General features: G+C 34.1%; 1 protein-coding gene across 6 annotated transcripts in view; it reads right to left on the minus strand.

Moving 5' to 3' along the window:
• Positions 1–20451, minus strand: part of ANKS1B (ankyrin repeat and sterile alpha motif domain containing 1B) — a 435613-nt gene that overhangs the window by 315841 nt on the left and 99321 nt on the right. For 5 of the 6 annotated variants that reach the window (XM_084506033.1, XM_084506034.1, XM_084506032.1 and 2 more), the window contains one exon: positions 12208–12348. The exons of the other annotated variant lie outside the window; for it this stretch is intronic. In XM_084506033.1, coding sequence (XP_084362159.1) covers positions 12208–12348 — 141 coding nt within the window. The remainder of the gene's footprint in view (positions 1–12207; positions 12349–20451) is intronic. 6 annotated transcript variants of the gene reach the window in all.

Consider the following 20451-nt stretch of genomic DNA (forward strand, 5'->3'; position numbering starts at 1 on the left):
TGTTAAGCAGACAGGCTGGAATTTCCTCGCATTTTATAGTTTCACTCCTATCTATAACAGTGCCAGTAAATGAAGAATAAAGGGGTTGCTACAGAGGAGACAGAGGAATTGAATACACCTAAGATCTGGAAGTAAAACACATCATAGAATCATAGAATGCTTTGGGTTGGAAGGGACCTTAAAGATCACCTGGTTCCAACCCCCTGCCATGGGCAGCGACACCTCCCACTAGACTAGGTTGCTCAAAGCCCCATCTGACCTGGCCTTGAACACTTCCAGGGATGGGGCATCCACAACATCTCTGGGCAACTTGTACTGGTGCCTCATCACCCTCTGAGTAAATACTTTTTTTTTCCTGATATCTAATCTAAATCTACTCTCTTTTAGTTTAAAGCTATTACCCCTTGCCATCTGTGTAAATGGCAATTTTCACTACTAACCTAAAACAGAAAATAATCCTAGAAAAGCAAACTGCCTTGATTACAGGGCAAATAATACCAGTAAAGAGAAGTATTATTGACACCATTTTCCTTGCAAAGGTGTACCATTGCAGCATGCTGATCCAGAATTTGTTAGTAATAATCTGTGCATTTTTAGAAAATATTCTGTATCTGCCCATGCAGCTTGTTAAGACGTCATGTAAATACTTCACAAATTTGCACAATAGACACCAACGATCTGATGCCATGCAAAATGGATTTAGTATAAGCTACAAAAATCTTTTTGTATTTCAGGAAAGGAAATATCTCACATTTCAAACTTTTCCAGTTTGATATGAAGATTTAAAAATCTAACTATATTAGGTATAAAAGTTATTATTGCGATAGTGTAAGCCAAGCCTCTTGGAAGAAACTCCTTCTACACAAACTACCACCATAAAGTAGAAAGGATGAGAAAATACTTTTCTGAATATTTAAGTTATTGAAAGACATATAATCAAAAACTAACTTTGTTATGAATAATACCTTTATCTGGTACAAAGCTGAAGAGAAAATGAGATACAAAATCAATGAGAGAAGAATATTCTGAAATTGCTCTTTAAAGGTCCCAGGAGGTATGAAAAGTATGGCACACACTTCCTAATTAAATAAAACAAAACAATCTTCAAGTGTCTACAATAAGTATGGTATTTTTAGTGCATATTTTTCAGCAGTGTGAAAACGGAATCTAACAATAAGAGGGAAATATTCATCCTGTAAGTTAGAATCAGTATTTAAAAACTGGAAAATAAGTTATGGCATTAAAACAGAATAAGAAACGTGCACCATTGTAGTAGACAAATTTTAGTACAATATTGTTTCAAAGAACCCAGTATTTTCCCATTCAGAACTGTAGTTCAGAACTCAATGGGACTCTACACGCTTTGCAGTTTCCTGGCCAGGAATGTGCCAAAAAAACCGTGCCATTTATAACATAGCTATTTACAGATACAAGTTTCATGATCCGGTGCTATCTTTTCATACTGTTTACATATTCAGAAATTCTATGAGGGCTGAACCCAATTGACTAAGACTGAAATATAAGAGCTATATATTAACATATTTACCTAATTCAATACACGTCAATGAAGGAGATATATTCAGCTAAAAGACATGCTACTTCCTTATGGCTCTCTAATTAAGGAGTCTCACTGTTTTATATCAAAGTTTATTTAAGCTTTAATTGTTACCATAATGATCTCTATGGTGTGATAATCTACTTATCTATTGCAGATTTATTGAACAATGGAAACTGAAAATATTGAGATTATATAAAATGAGGTGAATAAGGATTGTAAGGGAAATTATGTTGCATTTTCAATTAAATTTGAACTTAGAAAACTTTCTATAGTTTCACTGCACATTCCTGTTTCAAAAAAGCTAACACAGAATTAGACATTTATTTGGTCAGTATGCAGGAATATTGCCCCAGATTTGCAGTCATACCAGCTTTCACTGCAGATATTCTCCTTGAATGCTGTGCAATTGTCCTTCATATGTGAACAAATTACTATGTCAGTGTTTCACACCAACAAAATGCTAAAAAGTATACAAAACTCTTTGCTTACTGATTCTATTTTTTCAGACTGCGATTCAACTAAGTTAGTTTCTCATACTTCAACAAATGAATAAACTTCAAAAGAGCAATGTAACTGCTTGAAGTTAATATACTTGAGTGATTTGAAAACTCATGATCTTTTCATCTTTTTATGATGAGGAAACAGATTTGTTCAGTAGAAATCTACAAAGCAGAAAGACTGCATGTAATGTGGAATACCCTAAAGCTGGGCAGCAGGATACACTTGGCAGTGGATTCCTCTTTCTGACTCTTAAACACCTAAATCAGATTGAAAATGAGATCCTAGCCATTTACATTGCACGTTATTACAGTCAGAAGAAACAAAAAAGGTACACTAATCTGCCCATTTTAGAAGTGGGCAGAAAGGAGCACACGCAGACCTTCTGCTTTGTCAGTTGTGTACCCTCCGTAAGTGCTCCACTGTTTAATTTGCACACAAATTCAGCTCTAAGGCTAGTCATGCAGTCAAACACACCCCTCTACTCCATGTCTTACACTGGCTGGCTTCCAATGGTTTCCTGTTCAACAGAAAAGAGCAATCAATTGAAATGAATTGAATCAATCAGAGATGTCTACACTTTCGCATTGATATAGAGACCACAAGAACCCAGATGGGCTTCTGAATGAACTTTCAGCAGTCAATATTTATTCATCACAATGCAAAACCAATAACTCTATAAAACCAATCTGAATGAATCAGAATTTAGGCACTTCTCCACATACAAGTGAATTACAACAATCTCTTCAGAAAGCCTTGTGAGTACACAGAACTTCAGCATCTGTCAGATAGAGAGGCTGGCTAGAGAGGAAGCTAGTGGGCTGTAGTACTTAGAGAATTAGGAAGTTAAAAGCACTGAGAGTTATGAATGTAATGCTACATTCAAAATTAAGAATTAAATAGGACTTAACATTGCCTAAAACATCTATTTTTTTCTCTTCTTTTTCACAACATAAAATTTTGTGAATCATAAATTGAGATGTAATAACATTAAAGCCACCTCTGAAATTGTATAGTCAACTTGTTACTGTCAAATTATTAATTTATGTCATTGTCTTCAGATTTACATCCTTCATGCTGAAAAGCTCTGCCAAATGCCTGGTGGATTGTTCAGGTTATAGGGAGAAACATTTAGAAGGTGATTTAAAAAAAAAAAAAATCCCTCTTTCTCCAAGGAAAAACAACTACATGTATTATCTATATTATTATTATTATCAGTGTTACTGTTATTTCTATTTATTACAATAAATTTTTATGTATCAGGACTGCTTATTGTTTCTGAAATGTGAACAGAGCATTTGCATTTTACAGCAATATGAATGATTATTAGCATTCTAGGTAGAAAAACATAAAAAATTAAATTCCTCATTTTCTATCTGAATTGCCTTTATGTAGAGGCCTTAAAGTTAAAAGACTTATTTCACTGGAATTGGCAGAGCATGTTTTCTATCAGTAAACAAAGTCAAAATACCTTATCATGAAAACATACAACAATGTAGTCTTATATATTTCCCTTTTATATCTCAAGCAAGAACTATCCTTAACTTCAATTTCATTTTCTTTGACTTCCAATTCATGATTTCATATTAATTATGAATTATCAATAGTGGAAAAAATCATCAGAATGAGCTTGATATCGTTGAGAACTCTTAGCCTTAAATTGGGCTTGGATTTTTGTGAATACGTATCTCCTGATAAAGTTCTGTGTGTATGGAAGCCCAAATGGGATTAAGCAAATTAATGCTTATGCTTAGTAGGCTTAAGTAATTTGGTGAATCAGGGTTTATCTCACTTTCAGCCTCAGTATAATAGGTATTGATAACAGAAACAGTTCTCAGTGAAATACAACAGTCAGACGAAATTAAACCAAGGCACAATCTCTTTTGTACAACAGGAGGGGATTCACAATAACAGACTATAAAATTGTTCATTTTAAGTGCTCAATTGTCAGTCAGGTCTCTTCAGAAAGAAGTCAGGTTCTATCAATTTTAGAGACTTCTCTAGGGACTTACTCTCACTGTTCTGCAAAGCCATGAATTTCCTTACTACTAAAAACTCCTGAAGAAAAAAAAAAAAAAAAAGCCCTTTCAATTTCCAGTATTATCTTGCCAACAGTTGTCAAATACATTTGTACACTACCAAAACAAAAAATCCAGGCTCATAAAAAAAAGTTGTAAAATGTCAAGTGCCTTTGAACAGCCTTTGGACAGTCTTAAGTACTGGCACCCAGGTACCTCAAATCCCCATCTCTTTGTTCACAAAGTATTTTCTTCCTGTTATTATTATAGAAACAACAAATACGAAGTATCTATCATGGCTTTTATTCCATAGAAAGTAAGACTGAACTGTACACCCAATTTGGTCAGATTAAACTGGAACTCCTAAATTTTCAAGTTTCAACAGATTGCTTTAATATTTCAGGTACGTAGCTGAAGGACTAACATTAAGTTTTTAATATAAAGTTGGACTTCTTTCATGTACAAAACTATTATGCATTATCACTATCCATTTTCTGTGCAATTGAAACTGATTTTTTGTTCCATTTTCCCTTAATTTTTCAAACTATACTGAAAGCTAAAATTCCCTGAAAGTGAATTCTGGTTACCACTAAATTGCAAACCACAGAGTAACAAAATGTACTATACTTACTCTGTTTAAGATCTTCCTAGACCATCACTGTGCCACATTTTAGTTTTGTGGCACAGTGTACATTTGCTATGACAGTGTACTACTCAACATTAATTTGTACATGAATGTGAATATTAGCAGTTATTAAGTCTATCTTGAAAACCAGTATGATTAGCAATACTTCAGATGATATCTGACATATATTAACACTTCCAGTATTGTTTGACCTCCCTCTCTGTTTTAGCCCATTTAATTTTTCTGTTTTATTGTCATACCAAGAGCCAACAAGCACAAACCAACAGTGCCCAGATCAAATCAGTGCTGGTCAGGGATAACCAATCTTTAACAAATAGTAATTTACAAACTCAAAAAAAGTGAGTCATTCCTAAATTTTTCAAATACTGAGCTCATTTCAGGTCACATAACTAGAATTTTATATAGAATTACAAAATGTAGATGTTTACATATAATTACATAGAAGAGAACCCTGGAAGTTATCCAACCTCTTTGTCGAAGCAATATTAACCATTTGCCCAGGTTACTGTAGACATTTTCCAGTCAATTCTGAAAGTATCCAAGGATTAAGATTACCACATTTCTGGTTACATTACATACGTGTGTAGTGGTGTCTAGATTGTGCTACTAGTACAGTAAAAATGCATATGACACAAAGACATCTGAAGTCATCAGCAACTGGAAATTTACATTGGAAATCGAGAAGTTACATATTACATACAAGAACAAAATGCTCGGCTTAATCCCTTAAAACAATCAGAAAATGTAGCATAGCACTAAAATAAGCTGCAATTTTTCCAATATACTTATTTCCCATCACTGTTCAGCAGGGTATAATCATCACCTGCTGATTCTTTCTAGGGAGAATACATACTGCACTTTTCTGTAGCTGCTTCAGTGTGTGGGTGGCATGTTCCTGAAATTACTAATAAAACTTCAGCTTACTCCAGAGACAACAATGTAAAGCAAGAGTTTAACAGAAATATTTTTTTATCAGTAATACAGCTTTCCACATCAACCCTATTTAAATAAACTCACCATTTAATCTACTAAATTAGGAAATATAATCATATTTCTCACTAAATGTTAGAGACTATATGAAAATATTATAGATAACATTACAATTGTAGTCTGGCTGGGAGGGGACAGAACCAGGACAGCCTGTTTTAGGTATGCCAAAGTGTTCCTGGCCAATGGTGGTCCCAGGAAGATAACTCAGTCTCTACATCATTCTTATCATAACTTATCAAATTAGTACATCAGCAAAGAAGATAACATTTCCTGCTCTGTAACATATAAATTAGATTAATGCACAAGGCTTTCTATTTCTAATTTTGGTGAACTTCAACATCAAGAAATATTAGTCTAATCTGTTTATTTACCAGCCTAATTTGAAACGTTCTTCCACTGAATGCACTGAGAGAGAAAGTTGTTAGAGAAGTGAAGGATGACATGACTTCTTGAGTACAACTTGTTCAAATACTTTAGCTAAGAGTGCTTATTTGAAAAAATGCTCTTTAGTTTTCTCTTATTAAATAGCAAAGAAGAAATAATCCCTCTTCTACAGTCCCTACTCTGTACTTCAGCATTCAAAAAGTAACAGTAACGCTTGCACTGAGGTTAAAAATCTATGAAAATTTTTAGAGGCAGCTGAAAAAAGAATAAGTTCAAGTTGGATGAACATGTTAAAATGAAAACATATAATGCCTAATACATCTCACGATATTAACATTCTCCAAAAAGAGACAACATGGATTCATGCTTTCTCTCTCTAGACTGTATCAGCAGACAGATTTTTTAGGAATTGATTTGATATCTATGTGAAAATTCAGTTAGCTTCTTACCTAATTTCCTTGTTCATCTCTTATATATCCAGAACTGTCTTTGGGATTGTAAACATAATTGTAACATAATAATTGTTATTGTCAGGCTTTCTGTAGAATCAACTTTAAACTGCTTTTATCGGGGAAATACATATGATGCAGGAAAATTACTCCATTTGGCAGTATAAATTCCTCTCCATTAGAAACAACTTTTTGAAATTACAATAAAAAGTACAGACAAATGTGATAATCTTCTTGAAATAAGACATGAAATACACAATCCTATTAACTAATGCATCAAACTCCAAACTCTAAGTATTCCTATCATAGCCTACACTGAAACAGTATTACAGTTTATCATCTAGAAATGTAGTCTAGAGTCTACTTCCTCTTCCCTCCTTCCAAATGAGGAAAATTTACTTCCACAGGAGAAGCCTGGGACAAAGTTGCTAGAGTTCTTACTTCTAGCAATTTAGGGGTTGTATAAGCAGAGTATGTAGATCATTTACTTAAAAGTAAATGTGGAGGTTTCTCAGAAGTTCATTGGTACTAAAAAGGTGAAAATCTGACCTTAAGCTAGCAATTCAGTCCTTCTTTAAACTTTCCTCATCTGTATGGTTTTGTAAATAGCCATGCTTCTGGTAACTGGTGGCATAATTTATGTTTAAGGCTCTTAAATCAAAGCTCTTTTTTTTTTTTTTTTTCCAATAGCAACAGCACTACTCTCTTTACTGATATTACTTTTATGTTGTAATAGACACATGTGGTGTTCCTGGCTGGCTGTCATGTCAAACATAGGGAATAACTGTCAAGATTTTTAAGTTATACATATGACATTTAATTCAAGACAAGTGCAGTGAAGCTGATCCAGCAGCTTCCTAAATGGGACATAGCTAAGCCTACTTTATCCCACAATTATTTTATACCACAATTAGGAAAAAATGCTGACATGGCTGTCAAGATTAAGGTGTGCAGACCACTTGCTTTAAACTGATAATATTGGTGTGATCACACAGGACTCTGCACCACCCATCTCTGTGCCAGACAGCCCTGTATTTATCTCTGTACATCAAGCCATAACAAGTTCTGTTGCTTAGCAGAGAAATAAGCAGAGCACGCTATCCATAAAAAGAGAAAATGGAATGGAAACTACAGAATTTAACACATTTGGAGTCTGATGTTTTATTCCAAAGAAAATGTGGGTACATATGTATGTGGATACTGATAAAATTTGTAAAACAAATATATTAGGAACTGAATAGTAAACTAACCTACACCACATAATGGAAGATTAAGACCAAGAAATAATTCTATTATTGGAAAAAAAAAAAAAAAAAAGAATGCTCTATATATACTTAATATATTTCTTACCACTCCCTTACCTTGCACCCTTTAACCAATTAATAAATTGATTAAATGTCCTTGCCAAACTGTTCAAATTGCTTCGTGCTACGTTCCCAAAACCTATGGTCCAGTGAGAGGAACTATCCTTTGATTAATATTTTAAGTTGACTTAAATAAGAAGACTTTAAGGGAAAAACAGCTAAGCTATTGCAGTACATTTACCTCCATATCTGAGCAGTTTAATGGCTATTTCACATATAAATATAATGAGATTGCAGAAGGTAAGGTACTGCCTTCACCACAAGGTGAATGTGGTGATACAATGTGGTGGTACAGTCTTACAGTATATGACTAGCAGTCTCAGAAGGTTTGTAGTCTAGGTCAGTTACTGTGCTGAAGCGTCTGCTCCTATTTCACTACTATCAGTACCTGTTCTGTGATCATTCCTTCAAGAAGAGCATAAATACATGTAAAGCTGTAGAATCAACCTAGATATCTGCTGAACTCTGTCCCAACAGCTTGTGTTTCTTCAGAGATCCTCATAACTAACTACCCACATATATATTAGACTGATTGTACTATTTCTACCTCTAAACTTTCCTATTATATATTTAGCTCAATTACCACTCTCTTCATGAAAGCTTCCTCATTTAGATGGTCAATAACAATGTCAAAACATTGCTTCCAGCTTGTATATGATTATCAGGCACTGCTCAAAACTATTTTTTAAGGATCATATCTCAGTTTTCTTTCCAGTACTCACCTAGAGCATAGTGAGATCTCTCCAGTTAAATGTATAAACCTACAAGGTATAAACCTTGTCACATAGCCTCTACTTCTGTTGCTAGTCTGAGAGAAAAATATATAGGAAATATATTCTTTTATTCCAGCTCTTGGATGGAAGGAAATATTCATTAGTTTCATATTTTTATGTTGGTTAAGACATGCAAACATAAAAAGCGTTAAAAATCTTGGTACTTACTGCAGGAAGACTTTACAAGAACTGGAGATCCATGGGAGAGGTGTTAATACTATCATACCACTTATAAAAGTTTAGTTTCAGTTTAAAAGCTGTGTCACTGCAAAGTAAACTGCTTCCAACAAAGCCCAGAATGCTAGAATTTTAGAGTGGAGGTTTACATGTTTTAACATTGTCAAAGTTGTTCTTATTCTATTTGCTTATCTGTAAGATTATTTGAAATTTCAGAATCTGTAGAAGATAGGTACTCAATTATGTAGGTTGAACAAGGGATTTTCTTTTGTAATGACTGACAGTTAGAGAATATATAATCTGGAATTTCCTAAAAAAGGTTCTTTCAGATATAAAATACCGATTTGTGGAAGTCAATATTTTCACAAAAATGCAAGTAACAATTTTACCAAGGATAGAATTTCTGTTCAAAAAGAAAGATTAATTTCAGAAATAAAAAAAAAAAAAAAAGAATAAAAAGAAAAAAAAATAGAAGAAAAAACAAACAAACAAGCAAACAGCAGACACACAGTAACATAAACCATAAACTACAAGTGAAATTCAAAGCCTGCTAAAATAAGAAGAGGCATTTAAATTTCAGTCTCCCAAAATCCTGCTGGGTATCCTTGCTGTCTGGCTTTTGATTATTTTGGGGGTGGATGAAGCTGTTTGTCAACTCCATTCTGATGTATAGTTGAAGAATTTCTAAAACACTGAAATTTTTACAAGATGTAAAGATTTTCCACCATTCTCTTCCAGAACTTTACCAATTGTGAGACTGCAAAAGAGAGGCGCTTATGCCACTTCTGAGAACACCTGTATTACTGTTATGTTAAGTTTTAAAACAATTCACACAGAACTTCCTCTAATAGCCCTTTTTAAAATGACACTTCTCAGCACTGTACAGACAGAAATTACATACTGTATGTCATATCTCCAGCCAAGTCTTTTTTCATAACTACCATAAAGAAATCAAGGAGATATTTGATCTCAAATGTCAAGGAGATAACTGTTCTTCTATTTGGCGTACTGAATACTGTTAACTCATAAGGTCATAGATGTATACTGTCATAATCTCACCTAAAATTCACGTTCATTTTACCATTTTACAAACCAAGGATCAATTGCATGTTTGGTCTCCTTCAATGTGCAAATACAGCATAATTACATAACTGTAATATCTATTTTTAACTGGAAGAGAACTGGAAAAATGAACTTGTAGAGTAATTCACAGTTTTGACTATTTAGTGCTCCTAAGTATGGATTTGAAGACATACAGCCAATTATGTTTTTTTAATTGTTTCTTCATGATAAAATCTGCATTTTTTTTTGACATGGTAGTGTCCTGACCTGAGTATCAAAAATACATTTTTGTACTTTTACCTAAAACATAATATTGTAGAATGTAACCATCATATTATTTTCAGGCTAATTCAACATGTTGGTCCTATTATAAACACCGAAATAAAAAAGTTTGTGTTCTTGATCCTTTTGAACATGATACTCTTTGCTGCATTCTGAATTAAATGCGGAAGATCCCACTGAATAGTCTAGAAAACTGCACAGTGTTGTTAACACCTTTTCAACTGAATTCACTGGCTTGTAATTTTGAGGCTTCTCACTAGTTATCTTCTTTCTTTTCTTGAATAAGAAAGAAAATCAAATAATAAAAAAAAATAATATTTCCATCTTCAATTCTTATGGAGAGAAATGAGCTAGAAACAAAGTATGTCATTTGATGAAAGAACAGAGATTAAATATACTCTTTTTTGTATCCATAATTAAAAATGTTGTTAGTTCTCAGAGCAAGAAAGTTATTGTGAAGTTGAATTTAAAAGTTAAATAAAAAGAATCAAACTAATTCAGCAGTGACTATCTTATAATATACATCCTTCTTGAAATTAATCTCTCTTTATGAAAAGGAAAGAGCCAACCAAGCTAACTTTATTCTATTTTTCAAATGCATTTCTCAGTTCTATAGCACTCTTTAAATATATTAAATAAATATATAAAAGAAGCTAGGAAAACAAAATGTTCTTTAAAATCAGGAAATCACTCCAAAATGGCACATATGTTCATAATAGAAAGTTTAACAGTAATTATAACATATCTAATACACACTTAGAGAATAAAAGTTTAATTTAAGAAATATTTTTGAAACAAATTCTTCAAAATAAGGAGCTAGTAATTACTGGGCTCCTATTGTTAACCAGGATAACTCCAGTAGCTCTGTACCTTGCCAAATGTCTAAGATGACAGATAGTTTGAAGTAGAAAACAGCTACTGAAAACGGAAAGGAGTACAAAAACTGCTTATAAAAAGATAGGGCTGTGCTCATTGTTATTCAAGTACATTAGTTGTCATATCCTGTTTCCATTGACTGCAGTGGAAGCTTTAGCATTGACTTCAAACAGGTGCAAGTCTCATGAGACTAAGGGGAATAAAACGTACAGTCATGGTATGAAAGCAACAGTGTATAAAGTATGGTGAGACAGGATATGTAATTCCAATCTGGTACACAAGAATCTGACAAAGTTCTTTAAATGTAGTGCCAAGTAAGGATGCAACTGAAAAAACAGACATTTCTAAACAGAAGTTTGGCAGGCCTCCATTCAATGCTACAAGAAAAGCTCAAGAAAGATGTAACAGAAATTAGAGAGCTAAACTATAGCAGAGGGAGAGAACAAGGGAGACCCAGAAGCAGCCATAAGAATCATCCTGTTCTGTAGCAGTATAATACTGGTTTTTTAGGACACAGCCACTGGCATGCATTGGTGGATACTGCAAACTGGTCTACTCTGAGCTGTTGAGACTTAGACCCAAGTATATTGCCCATTTTTATTTATTCTCCTCTGTAATATCATGAGCATTCAAAAATGTTAGACTTTTTTTTTTTTTTTTTTAACTTACATAATCTTCAAAGAGAAGACTTAGGCTATATTCTTACATCAGTAGAGCTATGTATGATGATCTTAATTAATTATATAAAGAAAGTAGCTGAGATATCATTATATTAATTAGAAACTGGTCAAAAATAGAGTGTTTATCCCAAAGGAAACTGTGGACTGCAAAATGTCTTTCCGAATTGAATCATAAGAGAAAGCTATACAACATAAAAACTGTCTAAAATGAGAGTAATAAACATCAAACTGTATCAATATTAAACTCAGCTGTATAAGTGTTAAAACAGGAAAATTGAAACTCAACATTTCATTTTGAAACTGGATTTTAACGTTAAAATGAAGACTGAAGGCAACAATTTTGAAGTGAACAAAGCAAATCTACAAATGACTGTAAGAGATAAGGCACAGAAGAGATTAAGCAGTTATTCTATAGTTATTAAGCTTTAGGATGAAAAGGTAAACATATACCTGTGCAAGCATCGGAAATCCAAGGTTTCTGCATCCATTACAAGGTGTCAGTGCTTCCCATATACCCGAAGGACCACAAGTGTTTTCACCTACATCATCTTCTTCTTCCTCTCTTGTTGATAAACATGTTGAAGCAGGCCTCTGTACATAAAGAAACAGTACTTTCAAATTAAACATAGTGATACATTGCAAAGAACCATTTTACTTAATGAAATGAGCTTAAAAGATTCCCATTTATAAATTTCAAAAGATAACCTCCTATTTTAATACATAGCAATTACTCAATCATTATTCTGTTGTATGAAAATCACACTTTCTCAAGAAGGTGTTTGTTGAGCAACCTGCAATTATACTTTAAATATGAGTGAATATACTAATATACATTAAAAATGTGTATTTATTTTCTTCATTATCAGGTAATTGGCAATTTCTACTTCATTTTAAATTAAAATTAAGTTGAGGACAGCCTGGAGAGAATAAAAATTAAAAAAAAAAAAAAAAACAAAAAAAAACACAACTATCTGCTAGAAGGAAATAATAGCTGAGAGGATTTTGCTTCAACAGTCATCTGTTGTGTTCAGAAGACAAAAACATTGCCTGGATAAGTCCAGGTTTTTTTTAGGGGGGGAAAAAAAAAAAAGTCAAAGTAATGAGGTTTCTTTTTTTTTTTTTTTTTTTTCTTCTGACATTTACCCATAGCAGACACATTAGCTTATTATGTTGGCAAAAATATATATTTTTTTAAATGTATTTTTTCACTGACTAGAAGGGCTGAAAGGTACTGGAAAATGCTATTAAGTTGTGAGTATTAAGGTCTCTATATTGGCCTCAGTTAAAAAGGAATAATGCTAGCTTTTGCTTAAACTGGTATTCTATCTTTCGAATGACAGCCAGAAGCAGAAAAAGTGGACACTTCCCATTTATTTATGTTATTTTGCTACACAGGATAGTTCACTCCAACTAAATGAATTGCAATAGCAACTGCCGTTGATTTCAGGAGAAAAAGGAGGAGAGTTAAATCAGTTACAAATGATTTTTTAAATCTCATGTTAAAAAGTCATGACAATAAAAAAAATCAAGTTTTACTAACAACTGAATTTTACATGTATGCCATAGATAATTATTTTGTCTATATATAAATTGGAATTTGCAATAGCTGTTCCAGTCTGCTTGACATTTGTTTGTGCAGCCTACGTGATACTCAGATGCCAACTTCTATCTCTAAGAATGTGTGCTTATCTTAAACAAGCTTTCAGACGTGGCTTAAACAACATTATGACTGACCATCATAATGCTGTTTGAGACAATGGCTGACCACATCTATTAATGTTGTGGTAACATAGGCTCTAAAGCATTGTTATGAGGCCCATATGTAAAAATTAATTAATTAATTAATTAATTAAAAACAAAACAAAACAAAAAAAAACCACCACTTAACTGCAGATTATTTTAGCCAATAGAATATAGAAATATGTGGAGTATGCTGCAAGAAAGGGCATGTAGAGGTGAAAGAAATGTAGGGGGGAAAGAAAGAGCAGAAACAGCAGTTCTGAAGATGAATACAAGCTGATGGATATGAGTAAGCAAAGCAAAGGCACTGCAAAAGCAAATACTATCAAACTGTATAACCTCTGAGGGCCGTTTAACCTTTGACTCCTGTGCTAGCATCTTATATGCATATGTGGTCGGTATTCCATTACCTTAAGCAGAATAAATATTTCTAAATTCTATGCCAGCTCACTCACCATGGATGAGAAACACGACACATCCATCTCCACTAGTCTGATTCCCCTCACTTAGGAAATGGTTGTTCCCTTGCTGCAGACTTCTTGAATCTAGCCATATCTTCTAAAGTTAGGTGGATTTATTTACTTCTTATTTTAAAAGTCAATTTTTAAACCATTCTTAGCATGATATTTTATGAGGTTATTTTGACAGTCCACAGAATGTGTTGCCGTAGCAACCAGTATTCTTACAGGGACTATTAAAAGGATTGGGTTAACTCTGCACAGTGTCGGTTGTGAAGGACTATTACTGCTCTGCATTTGCATAGACAAAGGAAGCAGACTATGAGTCTTTCCCATCTATTTATGATGCCATCTTCCATGGTGTTTGCCCTATGTTTGTATTTTAGATCTCAGAATTGCTGGATCACAGAATAAAGTGCTTCTTGCCCCCTGGAGCAAAAAGCAAAGAACTGCAGCAGTGCTAGGTACAGGTAACACACATCTTAAAAGCCAATATAAGTGGATAAAGACAATGGACACCTAAAAATATTATACTCAATTCACTTTCCAAAGGCAAAAAATAGGCACAAAATCAGAGATATTTCTTAACACCATCAAAGGAGGATGAATAATGAAATTCAATACATTTGAATCATTCAAGGGAGAACATATGAGTTTTTAGCTATTACAGAAACAGAGTAGAAAATCATTATAGCAAAAATATTATTGAGCAACAAAAAGTAAACAAGCAGAATGAGTGACAGTTGTATTATTTACATTGATGCCATGTATATAGAGAAAGAATGGAGATCACAGAAATTGAAATTAATGCTGTCAATATGGATAAGAAATATTATGTAGTCAAATCTCCTGGGCATCAAAAATAATAATAAAAGCAGAAGATGTCAAAATTCCTTAGAGATGTTTGGAATACGTTGACTAGTACTCTGATGCCATGAGACAATCCAGTTTATGACGTGATACCAGCTAATTTAAAGAGAACTGAAGAGTAGGATGGCTCTTTGTATACTGAATGACTGCTTTCTGTCTTCTTCCTCCCCCAGATTTCTGCTACAGGTAAACCACTAAAAAGAAAAGATTAGGACAAATCCTAAGGCCCAATGAAGGCCCAAGAAACAGTTACCACTACCAGCTTTCTCACTCATCCCTGCTGCTAGAAGCTCCCAAACAACAGGCAAAAAGGGCTTGGTAGGAGTTGCTGCAAGAAAGGACAGCTGCATTTGCAAAGAAGGGAAGGAGTTAATGGCTGCATGAGAGAAAGGGGAGTCAGAAGTCCCCCAAATGTGATAGACTGGGTTTGCATACACTAGGCAGACAGAGACACCTGGGAGAGGCATATGAGATACAGAAAGATCTATAATCCATCCACAGACCTCACACAAGCCCATAAAACCCCCAATCCAGACCACCCAGTTTTCTCCTATCCTCTCCCAGCCTTCATTCCTTTCTCAGTACTCCCTCGTTTTTCTGTTATGTTGTAAATTTAATTTTGCCTCCTCAGAGATCCTTTGGACATGAAAATCTAATTTTGTGTGTGCTGCTGGGAAGCCTTGAAATAGCCCTGTGGGGAGAGGTTTAGTGAAATTGAGGTTATTTATGCCCACTTCTCAGAAGAAAGAAAAAAAAAAGAAGAAGAAGAAAGAAAGAAATAGAGAGAAAGAGATTTCTGTCACCTGAAGAAAAACAGACATAATTACAAACCTTTTATAATACCTGTTCTGACTTGGAAAAGAAACAGAAAATGTAGCTAGAAAATGCCACTTAGATGATAGGTGCTCAATTAACTGAATTTGACATTATGAAATGGTGAAGTCAACATAACCTGTAATACCAAGCTTCCAAAAAGCCAGCTCTGCAAACTACAAGATGCATGAATGTAAGTATCACATATCCTCAAAGAGAACAGATAGAAAATCTTAAAAGATATTAGATATCATATGTAAAAAGAAGTAATTGATAGAGAACCACAAGATTGATACAGAATAAAACATTTAATAAAAGACAGCTATATTTGTATTAGAACTCTGAAATAAGTATTAAAATTGCTTAAAGCAGTAGCAGACTACTGTTAATAAAATAAACAGAATAATAAAGTAAGTTAATTTTCTGTGTATATAAAAGAGAAAGTATAAGAATACAGCAGTAAGAGAGTAGTAAGATCTACAATTAGAGGCAAGTTTTCCTCAGACTTCACTGGGTCTGACACATCACCTCTAATTCTCGTATCTGATGAGTATTTAGGTAATGTCTTTGAAAATTTAGGCATGGAAGTCTTCCTCTTGATGTCTCCATCTACATAAATGTAAGAATTTTCCCAGCAGGAAACTTTACACTGAAGGATATTTTATTCTGTAAAACAGCTATTTGTTCTTCCAGTAGGTTTGTGTACATCAGCTTGACTATCACAATAACCTGACACCTCCCTCCTGATATAAGAGAACAAGCTAATATTTAGCAACAGACAGGATAGTGAGTACAGATGGAAAACAATAATAATAATAAAATATATAAATAAAAACAGATTTAAAAAATTCCATCCTTAAAAGTGAACACAAAAAGAAAAAGCGAGCACCTTAAGTCTTAACTATTACTTAAAACTACCATGTTCACAGCTTAAAAAGCTTTATGCCATGTATAAAATACACATAAAGTTTTGGCCTTTTTACAGATGACAATTGCCTCTGTACTATAATACCTTATTAACTAGACAAGTCTTTCCTATGAATACAGTTAAATCTCATGAAACCTCTCATCTTCCTTTTCTTCCCTGTTTTTTGCTTTGTTTTGTTTTAAGATTTTTAGTTTTTTAGTTTTTAATGAAAACTGGACTGCTTTCTACCTTAAAATTTGTACCAGTCAGTGGTAGGCAAATGTAATTAAATCCCCTGGTTTCAGAATAGAGAGGAGACTTTCCTGTGGTGTCTAAAACCAAACATCAAAAGCTTTCTTTACCTGTTGTATCTCTGTTTCAGCATAACTATCATCTGGCTGTTGTGGTACTGCAAATACCCTTCCTGCCAGTATCTACCAGAACTGCACAGCATCAGCAAAACAGTTAGGGATATGAAATAACAGGACATACCATTTGGTATTGCACCATAGACAGTAATGTTATCATTTTGTTTATTTTGCAGCATATTGCATAGTAAGAAAAATACCCTCTTTGAAATGGAGCATCAAGGACAAAATCAACTCTTCTTCTGGAAGGCAATCCCTTTCAGCTTTATAGAAGGCAGAAAGCAACCAGACAGTTGGTAATCTAAATGCTACCACTTAGTCTGGAACAATTACTACAATGGCAGTTTTCTTTGGAAGAAGTGACTTGACAGCATAGGACCATGCAAATATTTCCTATGATCCTAACCATTGTGAGACAGAGGCATGCTTCTGCCTCTCCTTCATCTGGCCCAAAGGTTATGTAGTAATGTTGTGAAATGAAAATGAAAATACTGCAGTTCATTTTCTAATGAGCTAAATTTGTTATACTGAGTGAGGAACTCATAAAGAGGGAACCTGTCCATTATAAATTGGGTTGAGGAGGGTGCTCTGTTGCTACTGCTCCCATGGCCAGAAGGCTCCCCATGCTCACTTGCTGAAGCCCAGTCCATGACCAGGGAATAGCTTGCTGGTTGTGGAAGGGAAAACAGAAGCATTTGGGAATGAAATATAACACCGTCAATAACTATTTTTTCCACAGCAGGATCCCTGCATTAACCAAATGTACCCTTCTGGGATTCAGTAAAGCTCCAGCAGAGGGAAGCTTCATTTACACATCACACTATGTCTTGCAGACAGAAGAATGGTGAAATGTTTTGGTAGCCTGGGCACACCTTTCTCACATTCCCCAAGGTACCCTGCTTGGTGTTTTTCTATTTGTTATCCTCATTATCTTGTCTTCCACCTTGCACTGCAAATCTGCAGCCATTCTTTCACGAATATGTTTCTATTTTATGTTTCTTTCATCTTAGTGTGGTTAGAGTTTGATTTCACTTCCTGTATTTAGCAAGGGGATGCCAGGAGAAGGATGGTCTTGTACTTAAGGCAGCTGAATGCTGGAGAACTGTACTGTATCTGCCTCTTCCACCATCCCAGTGAGATGCTGAGCATGTCCCAAGTTTCTCAAACTTCAAAGACAGTTGCTAAGTTTGTGGTCTTCATTTCCTGGCTATATCAAAACCACAGAGGCAAGTTTGCAGAGATGCTGAGCTACATCAGGAATCAACATGAGATATTCTTTGACCCTATCCAGTGTTATATGAGACTAAGTGCTCTGAAAGAAAAAGCTTTAGCAGTCCTTGAAGGGAGAATCTTGACCACTGCAACACTGCACATCAGCCAAGCAGTACATGACTATCTTTTCTGCTTGCAGTTCTGTAAAGCTAAACTTTGTCTGAAGAAGTCAACTGCCTTGAACTCAAGCACAATCATGTCTGAACCTGGAAAGAAATTATTGTAACTGGAAGTCACCAGAAGGTCAGTTGATTCAGTCATTTACTATACATAACAATAGTAAAATATAACTTTGGACAAACATGATTAATCCACATATTAGCTGAAAAGTACATAAATGTTACTATTATGCAGTTACTGCTGCTCAGTAAGAAAGTGCTATTGATACCTATCATTATGAGCATCCAAGAAATTAATCATTCAAGAGAAGTGTTCCTTCCCCTCTATTCAGCATTGTTTATAGGCTAATAAAAAGGTCGATCTTGGCTAATTGATTTTTCACTAGAGGTGAAAGCTTCTGAAGTGAATGTTGTAATATACATATAGGTTGCAATGTAAGTATAGATGAAGAATCATATGAAGATTACCACATTCGGTTCAAAGTAGATTAAGATTTTCAAATGGCAGAAAATTCAAGAATTCAGTAAACTGACAAAATGCAGAGAATGGAACACCAAATGCTTTTAGAAACTATATTTTAGCTATAGTAAGCAGGTATGATTTAAGAATAATGCAGTATATAGAGACTATAGAATCTTTTTTTTTTTTTTGGTGTCTTTGGAAGCATATACTGCATTTGTTTTTCAGTGGAAAATTAACTGCAAAAGTATTAGCTACTTGAAGCTGCAATATGCATGTTCTGATTCATAAATGAATTTAAAACATCATTCTTTTAAACTAGTTTGAACTGCTTAAAAGCTAAATCTTTCATTTGAGCTACTTGCTTAATCTATGGATTAAACTAATCTATATATTGTTTAATCTATGGATTAAACTAATTGTCTTTAACACATGAACATACAGGCACTTTCACATCTTATCTACTGCATCCTAATCCTCCATCTCCTCCACCCTGTCCTGTGGGACAGGACTGAATTGCTTTCCAAACTAATTTCTTCCTCCCAACGTTAGGTAAAACAAACTGAAACTGTCTTTTAAGCGCTTGCCTGACTTTGAGCATGTACCTAATACTTATAAATAATACTATCTGCACAGTTAATACCAAGTATCAATACCAAGTATTTGGCATTGATTGCTATTGATACTTGGTATTGATACTTGGCATTAACTGAGAATAACTGATTTGATATTACCTAATATCAAAGCACTTCAAGAGCTTTGCTTGGCCACGGAAAAAGAACTTATCACTTTGAAGGATAAAACCCCAGGGGGAATTCAATTTATCAAACCATATAGTCTGCAATGACACTCTATGCAACAGAAATGCATTTCTAGGGATGCCTTCCCATCCCACAGGCATAGGAGGTTTGACCAAAGTTGGTATGTAGAAATGGCATACACAAATGTAGGCTATGCAAAAATGCATGAATTTGGCAACTTTTTTTGAGTCTTAAGCATTAAGCACATGAATAGTTCCAATTAACTTAATGGGATTTCTCATGTTAATGACAGGCTTATGTGTCTCCCTGAATCAAGGATTGTGTTTATATGCACATGACTCATTCCAAAATGTGACTCACTGTGAAAAATTCATGTATCAGTTGAGGAAAACTGATAATGAAAGGTACAGAAGCCTACAGAAAAGCAAAATTGAGCATTAATATTTTCAGAAACATTAAATAGAAATAAAAGCTTAAGCATATTTACTTTTCATAAAGAATAAAAATGTAGTCCAAAGCAAAGACCAGCATTTTTTGCTTTAAATGTCACAGAAAGTAAAGAAAATACTGCTTGGAGAATAACTACAGAGGCATCTCTGTATTCAACATCCCAATGCTATCTGAATGTTATCATATAACATTTGAAAAACTCAGTGCAATGTAATTGCAAAGCAAATCAGCTGTAAACCATGTATTTTTCTTTTTTTAAAGTTGTGAAAGAGAGGGTGGGTAAGTGGGTGGCAGAATGATGAAACTTATAGAAAATACATTATTTGTCATGAAATAGAGCAGAAGGAACAGAAATTAAAGTAGGGGAAAAATCAGGTGGTAACTGAGTAGGCAGAAGTCACCACTTTATTACTCCTCCAGTGCACAGTTTTTTATTTAGCATACATATTCTCAGTAAAAGTGTGTTACTGAAAATG

The sequence above is a fragment of the Aythya ferina genome (assembly GCF_964211825.1).
Source record: "Aythya ferina genome assembly, chromosome: 1".
NCBI lineage: Eukaryota > Metazoa > Chordata > Aves > Anseriformes > Anatidae > Aythya > Aythya ferina.